The 11,751-nt window shown below is 46.7% G+C and overlaps 1 protein-coding gene across 1 annotated transcript in view; it reads left to right on the top strand.

The window, feature by feature from the left end:
• Window positions 1–2,278: 2,278 nt before the first annotated feature.
• Window positions 2,279–11,751, top strand: part of ZFAND3 (zinc finger AN1-type containing 3) — a 684,884-nt gene continuing 675,411 nt past the window's right edge. Inside the window, exon 1 of the mRNA XM_086925892.1 lies at window positions 2,279–2,793. Coding sequence (XP_086782018.1) covers window positions 2,723–2,793 — 71 coding nt within the window. The 5' untranslated portion in view covers window positions 2,279–2,722. The remainder of the gene's footprint in view (window positions 2,794–11,751) is intronic.

The following is an 11,751-nucleotide window of genomic DNA, read 5'->3' as shown; positions in this document are numbered from 1 at the left end:
TGGAAGCACGCCAAGATCAACGCCTTACTCAAGAAACCCAAGGCGGACCCCAAGAACTTCCGGACCTGCTCCCGTTCCTGGCAAAGGTCATCGAGAGGACCGTCAACGAACAACTGACCCGCTACCTCGAGGAGAACAACATCCTGGACCCTTCCCAGTCCGGGTTCCGGAGCAACCACAGCTCCGAGACTGCCCTAATCGCCACCACCGATGACATCAAGTCCCTGCTGGACAACGGAGAAACGGCGGCCCTCATCCTCCTGGACCTGTCAGCCGCCTTCGACATGGTCTGTCACCACACACTACGAACACGCCTCCACAACGCTGGGATCCAAGAGAAGGCCCTGGACTGGACCACCTCCTTCCTCTCCGGCGGAACACAGAGCGTGCGCCTTCCCCCCTTCCGCTCCGAAGCCACCGAGATCATCTGCAGCGTACCCCAGGGCTCATCCCTCAGCCCAACTCTGTTTAACATCTACATGGCACCGCTCGCTCACGTCGCCCATCGGCACGATCTCAACATCCTCTCCTACGCCGATGACATCCAGCTGATACTCTCCCTCACCAAGGACCCCCACACCGCCATAACCAACCTTCACGAAGGAATGAAGGCTGTTGCTGAATGGATGAGGAACAGCCGACTGAAGCTGAACTCGGACAAGACGGAGGTCCTCATCCTCGGATCCAACCCTTCGGCCTGCGCCGACTCCTGGTGGGCCGACCGCACTGGAAACCGCTCCAACACCCACCGACCACGCACGCAACCTAGGGGTCATCCTCGACTCCACCCTCTCCATGACTAAACAGGTCAATGCCGTCTCCTCCTCCTGCTTCAACACCCTCAGCATGCTCCATAGGATCAACAAGTGGATCCCCACTGAAACGAGAAGAACAGTCACCCAGACCCTTGTCAGCAGTAGGTTGGACTATGGAAACGCCCTCTACGCAGGAGCCTCGGCCAAACTCATGAGACGGCTCCAACGCATCCAGAACGCCTCTGCACGCCTCATCCTCGACATCCCTCGCCGCAGCCACATCACACCCCACCTGAGAGACCTGCACTGGCTCTCGGTCAACAAGAGGATAACCTTCAAGCTCCTCACCCACACACACAAGGCACTCCACAACACCGGACCAACGTACCTCAACAGACGACTCAGCTTCTACACCCCCACCCGCCAGCTCCGCTCCGCCGACCTCGCCGTCTCCACAGTCCCCCGCTTCCGAAGAGCAACCTCAGGCGGCAGATCGTTCTCTCACCTCGCCGCAAAGACCTGGAACACCCTCCCCATCCACCTACGGCAGACCCAAGACCTGCTGACCTTCAGAAAACTCCTCAAGACCTGGCTTTTCGAGCAGTAGCAGCATTCCCCACCCCAGCGCCTTGAGACTCTCACGGGTGAGTAGTGCACTTTACAAATTATAGGATTCATTGATTGATTGAAAGAGTATATAGAGACAACAGAGTTAAGGCTGGACGTCATTTTAATCTCTCTTGAGATACCCCTCACCCCAACACAAGTCGACAGGAAATTACAATGATCCCTGTTTCTGTGTCATCCGTGGGAGTTCCCAGACGTTGGCATGTTTTTATTATTATTTTATTTAATGCGATTTTCTATAGCGCAAACAATACCCGAAGGTGTCAGAGCGCTTTACAAAAGAACCAGTTGCGATACATAAGTATTTAGGATTACATGAGTTACATAAAAGATACAAACAGGAAAAAAATTGCAACTGTACAAGTTGTAAAGTCACACAGGGAAGAGATACAAATAGAAAAAATTGCAAATGTACAAGTTGTAAAGTCACTTAAGCACCTTTAATGGCTGTTTGACAACTTCTGGCTGTTACATAGGGGTCCAAGCCCCCCTGGGAATGGGCTGTCAGGGCCACTTGGGCCCCCGAGCACACTGGGACGCAGCCACTTCCGGGATCCCCAGTGTCTCCATCACACAAAGCGGGGCCGCTGCCTCTTCCTGCAAACTCTGGCTGGCTGCCAAGGACCAACCAAACAGCAACCAGCCTCGCGCCTACCACGGACTAATGGGGGTCGGTGGCGTCCCCAGTTCACCCACCAGCAGCAGTACTTGAAACTGGGATGCCAGTGTAATTTGTGGCAAAGTATCGAGTCTATTGAATCATCTATGTGAAAAGTAGGTGTGAGATGGTGCAGGTAAAGGCGTGCCTATTTGTCAAAAAGAAGGCCCTGCACCCCCGCTCGTAGGTGCAATGGTGTCGCCCTCTTCCAGCTGATTTCTGGTTTTCTGCTTCAGTTCTAAACCAAAGGATCCCGAAGCGGACTGTACCACGGTTGAAAAGGGGGAGGAGGGTGACGTGCGGTGAAAGGTGCTCCCAGCGCGGTGCCTTTCAGTACTCTCTCGTTTGCTTCGCCGTACGCGGAGGGCGCACGGTAGTCCGAGTGGGAGTCGGCAGAGCCGGACAAGCGCCTCTGTGCGTGCCTCTCTAGACCCGTCTCCTCCCGGCGCCCCTCTCTACGGCCGTGGTACGCTCCGCCCCCAGCTGGCGGCCTGCAGTGGCGCTGCTCGGATCCCAGGGCTGGTTAGGGCCGTGCTTCCCGGGACCCAGCGCCTTCCCCGTCCACGGAGCCGGACCCGAGAGCGGCCGGAGCAGGAGGCTGCGGCGGCAGGACACTAGCGGCAGCCTCCAGCAGCCCCCAGAGGCCCCCGAGCCGCCGCCGCCCTCCCCTGGGCCCCCAGCCATGGGCGACGCCGGCAGTGAGCGCAGCAAACCACCCGGACTGCCACCCCGCTGCCCCTGCGGATTCTGGGGGTAAGAGGGCGCAGCACGGGGCGTGGGGGCAGAGGGGTCAAGGGAGGCGCGCGCCCCAATGCCCAGGCTTGCAGCTATTGATTTGTTACACTGCACATTCTTTTATTTCCGCCTTTGGACAAAGGCTGTGTTAACCCTGTGTGTCATGTAATGCACAGTGTAGAAATGATGAGTCAAATGGGGCCTGTGAGTGAGCCGGGCCTGCTGACTCTTCCCCCAGCAGAGCCTCACTGTACACAGCTGTGAAACTCCTATCCTAGCAAGGGTGGGACCCTCCATACATAGAGAGCTGTCAGGATCCTTCGTACCAAGTAAAGGGTGACACCCCCCCCCCCCCCCCCATATCTCCCCTGTATAGTAAGGTGACCCTGTGTAAGGAAAGGAGGAACCCCCCTCCTCCCACATCCAGTAAAATACACCTTTAATAGAAAGGGGTAAATCCCTTATAAACTATAAGGAAAAGGTTAACACAACATACAAGTAAAATGTGACTCTTTAGCAGCCCTCGCCCATATGTGGTATGATGTACATTCCATGTGTAAGGGGAAGGTTCGCTTTGCAAACCTGACGTGGTATGGTGTAGGTTAAATGGCGAACCTTGGGTTATCTCAACACATCTAACAGATGAGAGTTGTAGAATGACAGGTGGTGCCCATATCAGGAAAGGAATGATATCCTTTTATAAAGGGAGTAGGCGCCTGCTTATTCCTAGTTAAACGTGAATGCACACGTCCTAATGAAGGGGGTTACCCTAATATTTTTATTTTGCCAACATTGCTGTGTTGTAATGTGTTATAGGTTCTTCCGTGTCTAAAGAATATTGATATGCATAGCTGTATCTGTTGGGCCCCTTGCTGACGGCCTGCTCCTTGTCCTAAAACATCATTACATTCAATATTGTGACTTTGGCCTTCATTTTGGTGTCAGTCAGCAAGCCTCTGATCTGCAGTTGGAGGTTTGGCGACCGACCTCATCGCTTTCACTTTCGACCGCCGTATTACAATGATGCTGGTCAGAAGTATAACCGGACGGACATTCCGGCTGTCTTCTGATGGGCTCAAGTTGGACCAGGCGTTTCTACTGTCGGAATTAAGATGTCTGTTACCCATAGGCTTTTCACGTTGAACTTTCCGATATGAAAAGCCTGTCGGAAAGCGCAAGCTCTCGCAGAGAAATGGGAGTGTGCGGTTTCATCCTAATACTGCGGCCAGTCTGTCCCGATTCTGCAACAGTGTTGTCCGCCCAACATCGTAATGAGGCCCTTGTGTCTTACCACCATTTATCTATCTGCTAAGTTGACCACAAAATATCAAGTATAACCTTCCCACCCCAAGATCCAACAAAGATTGAAGGGTGTGACTCCAGTATAAGGATTGTGTTAATGCCCATCTTATAAAGTTGTGCTCACTTAATATGGAATATTATGGCCCTAACATATAATGGGGAGCCACCAGTTGCCTCCACCCCCCCATTGAGTGAAAGTATATGTCTACTCGATCAACTGCTGAAGAAATGTGAGCTCTGCTTTCCACCCAACATGCCCACAGAACGTAAAAAATGGAGGTTAACTCCATACCCCGTCCTTGTCTCCTCTATTTTATGGTAGCATAAATGATGGCTTACTGTTGGTAAATGCCTATCATCACTATTCCACTAACCCCAATCCTTATGCCTTCGACATCCAGTTAGATAACTAGTGATGATTGTTCACTCACATTAAAAGATCTGCTCCATTTGAAATAATTTGTATCAAATATCACCAGTCAGTATGCACACTTGTCAATCAAAGTCAAGTTGATTCTTAGTGGATTGTTTCCAAGGGTCTAATCAGATGATTGAGGGATGCATACCATCATTCTCCCCTCAGACAAGAACACTACAGATAAACCTTAGCCAACTTTTGCCAAATCCTCAGAACAATATGCCAAATACTGAGATCTTCTAGTAAGTACTCAGTATTTAGTGAACGTGGCACCCATTTTCTGCCATGATTCTCATGTTTGTGAAATCTAATTGAGGTCTTCGCTCTCCTGTACTCCGTGTGCTAATTTGATGCAGTGCGTTTAACCAACCCCTTGCCAAGATATCTTTTCTTCACCCTCTCCACATGGAGTAACTAAGAAAATCTGACGCTAATCTTGTACTCAAGACCCTTCCATGTTGTGATTGAGTGTCTCTAATTGTTCCTTTTGCCAAAACCGCATATGATAAACATTCTGACAGACTGCATAGAAGCAGGCAGTGATTCTTGGATATAACTCTCCCTGTCCCTGATCTTAGAGAATTTGTGGCAAATTTTTAGCATGTATTGTGGACACTTGCTTTGATTATATCTAGCACAATGCCGAACTAAATTGCATCTTTCCGCTTACTCATTATATGTTGGGACGGTAGATACAACCGGTACCCAAACTTGTTGCAAAGAAGAGTGGTGATTGTGATACAAAAGTGATGGTTTAACAGGTCTTGCTGGGTTCAGAAGATCAGGCCATGTCCAAGTGGTGCCAATAATCTGTGAGTGTGGTTACATTATGTAGTGGGAAGGCTACGAGTTAGTAGGCAGTCTCCGAAAATCTAAAACGAGCTCTGAGTCACAAGGAAGTAGCACAACATACAAAATAGGAGAGTCATGCTCAAGGCAGTGCACTGGAGGAGGAGAATATTGTGGTAAGAACAGATGAATCTTGAGTCTTGCCCTGTACTGCATCACTGATTGGGCCTGATCGCCATCCTTGGTCAGGTTGTTCTAGATGCAGGGGCTGCCACAGAGAACCATTGGGTGTCTGTTATCAAGTTTTGAGAACTAATTAGGGACGCTCTTGCGTTTGGCGTAGGTCTCATTACTTTTTCTTGCATGTATTGTGGGGATGCTGCACCTTCAGTCCGTTTATAATTGAAGCAGGTAATCAGGATTTTTTTTAATTTATTACTGAGAATCAGTGCATACAATTGTGTGTGCTGTTGTTTGTTTATCTTTAGGCAAAGATCATCGTGCCTACAAGGTTCTTAGTCTTCTGAAGCCGTTCAATTTAGGCTGACAATATGTGCAGAGCGCTGTTGTGCTTTTGTTATCTTGAGGTAACGAGAATCCCTGCTTTCTTGTGCTGATATTGAGTGAGGATGAATGAAAGCTTCTTTTCCTAAGTGAGAGCTTCTTTTCCTAAGGAGTTTCATTTGAAGAAATGTTTTGACAGCTGCTTCCACTTGTGAATTCAGACTGCGATCGGCATCCCAAATAACTCCCACGTTTTGTACTTTATTTTTTGCTTTCTCCAAAGAAAGGTTTGTCCACACCGGTGTTAGTGTTTTTGAGGTGGTGTATAGGGAACAGTGCCAGAAGTTGTTTTTTTGAGCCGCTCAATTTGAGGGAATTGGTCCAACTCCATACTCGGAAGTTTGTGATGATTTTGCTGTTGTCTACGAAGTCATAGGAAGATACTTTGCAAATTGCTGCTGGAATAAACTTGGGACACACATACATGGTGGTATAATGCCCCATTAAACCAAAGAACTAGAAAATAGAGCAAGTAAGATCAAGAAATAAGTTGGAGAGGAATAAGGAAGGTAAAGGAATATTATCCGGCACTTTGGTTAATGTATGGTTAGAGCAACCAAGGCCCTATCTAACAGCACACACAAGAGCCGGAAATGATGGAAAGATAATCTGCAAGAAAATTCCTCAGTGAACCTATTAAGTGGGTCACAGCAGGGGCAGCTCCTCTGCTATGGCGGAGGAGTGTTGCTCCACTGCTTTTAAGCAGTGTGATGAAGAGAAACATAACATGATAATAACTTTAAGTTATCGTTTTATGCTTTGTAAAGGATGATTTCCGCGCCCCCACGAGTCTTGAACACTATCATCTCAGCCTCAAGCATGCACTGCTCAACACATATTTATAACGTTTTTATATAGCGCGAACTTGACCAAAGAGGGTATCAGAGCGCTTTACATTTAGGATCGTTGCGCTACAAGTTACATCAGATACAAGAGCATACTAAGGTACAGTGCACATAAACAATGTTTCCAAAATTCATCACTGTTGCTCCACCATTTGATATAAACTCAGATTTTACCTCCTTTCAGTTGCCCCAAGTAATGAGACAACAACTGACATATCATGAGCTAAAACAGGCATATGTGCAAAAAATAGCAATAAATATTGGCATAAAAGATAAGTGCTACCAAGTGTAAACTAGTGCAACTGGCTAAAAAATGTATGTTTAAAAACAATGCTGTTTGATAGCCCATTTTTATTCCTAAATTTTCTATTAGTATGTTTACAATTTACAATTAATTTGAAAAAATCATGTTCACAAATAAGTGTGACAGTCTTCCCCTGCGTTCAGACCATTGGGGGTCTTAGTGTCTAGTAAGATAATGTGTCTAGTCTCCAATCTGCGCAACATGGCTTCACGGTCTCCTCCCCTCCTCTGAGGGGGCACCGTATCAATTACAAAATATCTTAGTTCTGAGGGATTCTTGCTGTGCACCTGTTCAAAATGACTAGCCACAGGGTAAGCAGTGTCACCGTTAGTTATGGCCCTGAGGTGCTGCAGAATGCGTTTGTATACGTGCGGTCTCGTACTGCCAACATATCGCAGACCGCACCGGCATTCCAGCACGTCCACCGCATATTCTGTACGACATGTTAATTGGCATTTGATGGCAGTAGGCTTGTCACTAAATGGAGTAGAATATTCCTTCCTACCAACTCCTTTTTTGCAAGCTTTACAAGAGGCACACTTGCGGAAACCCCTACTAGAATCTAGCCATGATGTTGTGGTTCTGATTTCTGGGCTACTAGAGACTAGGCATTCACCCATACTTCTGGCTCGTTTATAGGTGATATTGGGACTTTCCTTAACTTGACTGCCTAACACCGGGTCACTAGAAATTAGTGTCCAGTTGCGTTTAATTATGCTTCTAATGACCAAGTGTTGGTTATTGAATGTTAGGATAAGTCGGGTATCATTGTTGGCAATTGGAGAAGGTATGGTTCTGTTCTGAGTCACACTAGACACCAATGATGTTCTGTCTCTGGAATTTGCTCTACTGATTGCCTTGTCTATGCAATAATTTGTGTATCCTCTTTTCAAAAATCTAGCTTTACAGGCTAGTTGAGCTGACCTACAATCGCTTTCTGCACTGCATATCCTTCTTATACGGAGCATTTCCCCATGGGGGATGCTCCTGATGAGATGAGCAGGATGATGGCTACCTGCATGGAGGATACTGTTGCCAGCAGTTGGTTTCCGGTATAGCTTAGTTTCTAGTTTACCCCCTCTGGGAAAAACCTCTACATCCAGGAAACACACAGTTGTCTCGCTTATCTGTGCAGTGAACTGTAGATTTAAATTATTTACATTGAGCTGTGAAATGAAAGCATTGGCCTCATTTGCTGTCCCAACCCAGATTATAAAGAGGTCATCAATGTACCTTAACCACCTTACAACTTTAGTGTGCATAATTGCAGTATAACTTGGCATGGGTACCTGGTCCTCCCAGTAACCCATATGCAAACAGGCATAACTGGGAGAGAAGCAGGCCCCCATTGTGACACCCCTCATCTGTTGGAATAATTGCTTGCTGAATAAGAAAAAGTTGTTCTCCAAACATATATATATATATATATATATATATATATATATATATATATATATATATACACACACACATACTAGCAGCCCGTCCCGACGTTGTCTGGGTATGAATTGCTGCCGGCCAGTAGTATATAGTTTTGTAGGATTTCGTTTTTGATGGCATTTCTTATCTGTGACAGGCCTGTGAAACGCTCCGATTCACAGTGCACTGCTGATGCACTTAAGAGTGCGCGTTCAGTAGTGTGTGAACTCGAGTTTCCCTACTTTATAATTCCTTGCAATATTATATAGCGCGAACTCGACAACATGGCATGAGCACAATTTACATTACAGAAGAACACATTCATTTGTGGTAGGCAATGGGAGACAAAGCGATTTGCCTGGAATAACAGGATGTTGAGCTGATGCCAAGATTCGAACGTAGCTCCCCAGCTCTAAAGTTCGCAATTCTAGAACTTGTGGCGGAAGGTGTGTCTAAAAGTGTATGTCGGTGCTGGCCATGAATGAAAGAGACCTGTGTATTTTTCAAATGGGTGGTGAAAAATATGAGTATGTTGCTGGAGATATGGGCCGCCGTGCCACCAATGTACTTACCGGGGGAGGGTAAACATCCATTATTCCGCAACTTTCTTTCCGCATACCATCACTCTGCATACTTTTATTACGAAAGTACCATGACTCTGCAATGCCATTATAACGCATGGCATTACATTTTATATGCTTTTACCGCGCATACATTTACAACGAAATTCGTTGTAAATGCATGAATGGTAAAAGCATGTTTTTTTAAATGTTTGGATAAGGTAAGTATGGGTATAGGGGTATATGTTTTGGGGTGTTTGGGTATTTTAAGGGTTCAGATATAGTTTTGGGTTATGGGGTAGAGGTGTAGTTTTAGGGTTTAGGGATAGGTATGCGTTTTGGGGTACATTTGGGTTTTAGGGGACAGGGGTATTTTAAGGGTTCAAGGCTAGGTTTGGGTTTTGGGGTACAGTGGTATTTTTAGGGTTCAGGGGTAGGTTTGGGTTTTGGGGTACAGGGGTATTTTTAGGGTTCAGGGGTGGGTTTGGGGTATAGGGGTATTTTTAGGGTTCAGGAGTAGGTTTGGGGGTATTTTAAGGGTTCATGGCTAGGTTTGGGTGTTTGGGTACAGGAGTATTTTTAGGGTTCAGGGGTAGGTTTGGGTTTTGAGGTACAGGGGTATTTATAGGGTTCAGGGCTAGGTTTGGGTTTTGGGGTACAGGGGTATTTTTAGGGTTTAGGGATAGGTTTGGGTTTTGGGGTACAGGGTATATTTATAGGGTTAAGATGGGCTAGTGTTTAAGGGTGTTGGGGTATTTTAAGGAGTAAGGGTGGGTTATGATTATGGGGTGCAGGGGTATTTAAAGCAGGGTGGGATTAGCACACGATATGAGACATGGCATGAAGGGCGGAACGTACCACACGCCCCCAGCGTTTGTCACGCCCCCAGCACACGCCCACAGCACAACGCAGACATACCCACAAGGGACTACTTTGCTGGCACGGTTCTTTTACCTTTTAAATGTACATGGTGGGCATCTGCATAGCCTATGTCCTTCTGCTGCAACTGCCCTTTCCAACGCTGTATTGGGTGTTGTGATTCGTGCTGTGGTTCCTGAGATCACCCGCCTCAAAGGTTTGGCCTCTCTCTTTATTATATTATTATGGATTACCCTGAGTATGTAGGTAACCCAAGCCCACCATGTGTGGAATAAACTCTGATTGGCTGTTCGGGAACTGTAGTTAAGAGGAGGTTGAGTAAGGCATACTCCTATTTGGTTTAAAGTGAGGGAATATGCAGCTGCTAATGGGCCCACAATTACTGTGGGGAAATCTAATACAATAGAATTTAAAAATACCCTGTAATCAAGTCTAAGTTTGATCCCAAAACTTTTGCTTTGCATCAAAAAATAAAACGTGTTCTAAATACCCCGGTTCACTTGTGCAGTTCCTGCAAGTATTATTATAAGTAGATTGAGCCTGGCCAACCTGCACGTCAAATACATAAAATGGAGCAAAATAATTGCGACTGTGCAAGAGAGGGCGTGACTTTGTGTAGAAGGGCTTTGGTGCATCTGTTGGACCAAGTTTCTTCATTTGTGGGGTCTCTATTGAGAGGTCTGAAGTGTTTTTTTCCCATTTGGGTGAGAGGAAAGAGGGATTTGTTAGTTTGAATGTTAAATCATTTGCAGTTTTTGGAAGCAGTTTGACCTCATGCGATTTATTTCAGTGTAAGGCAACCTATTTCCAGATCATTAAGAGGACCTATTTTGGATAATTTTGTCTTTTGTTTTAGAAGGGTGTAAAAGTCAAGATTAGATAATGTTGAATTTCAGTGAAGGAAAGAAGCCTAAATCTGAATATAGATATGTCTAGCAAGATATCTTTTTCCTCCCATATGCACCCCTCTGCGGCTGACAAGCCAGTGTCAGTATTGTTACAGTTCTAGAGCGATTAAAATGTTGGTATTTAGAATGTGCATTGATGTTTTTGGTCTAAGAGGAGAATCCCTTTGGCTGTGACCATTACAATTTGTTAAAAGTGTAGGGGGTCAAAACCGGTTATTGATATGGTTGCAATTAAATAGTAGGAGGAGGCAAGATAATTTTCTGTGCAGCACCTAGAAGGTTGGAGGGCAGGGTTGTTGATGAACCGTCTTGCTCTTAGTGTGGCGATATAACTCGTTTGGTCATTACACCATTTTAGGAGTTTGCATCTGCTATAAAGTCTAAACTTACTTTCTTGGAAGGCACTCTGACCTTTTTGAATGCTCTACAGGAATGATGGAGTAACTTTGTCTTTAGAAGTAAATAAATAGTTTGATAGACTACAGGGAGCATATTAGAAATTAGTTATTCAAAGGTGTAATCCTCATTTTTAGGTCTCATCTAGCGATGCAGCGCAGAGCGCCGCACGCTATCGGCTAGACCTACTGTTGCTGAATTGGCACCGATGCCGGACAGGACCTGTGCACAGGTACGGTAAGCCCTGGACAGAAGCTGTGCACACGTATGGTGCGAGCAGGAGTTGTAATAACGCCGCAAGCCGTACGCGTGCACATCGACTGTCTGTGCTGAAGCTTAACAGACAGATGGGCACACGTACGGCTTGCGTCTTTATCACAACTCCTGCATGCACCATATGCGTGCACATCTCCTGTCCAGGCGCGGCGCCCAGCATGCCTCCCGCTCAACCCCACTCACCGGCTCTTGTGGCGCAGCAACAGGCCGGGCTCCGTTTTGCTCACAGGAGCCCCGCCTGAAATCTTGCTCCGGCCGCACCATGAGGCATTCACGAAGGCAGGGTGGGCTCCCGCTGGACATTTCTCTGCTGGGT

This window comes from Lissotriton vulgaris, chromosome 6, assembly GCF_964263255.1.
Source record: "Lissotriton vulgaris chromosome 6, aLisVul1.2, whole genome shotgun sequence".
Taxonomy (NCBI): Eukaryota; Metazoa; Chordata; class Amphibia; order Caudata; family Salamandridae; genus Lissotriton; species Lissotriton vulgaris.
This window is presented reverse-complemented; position numbering and strand designations above follow the sequence as displayed.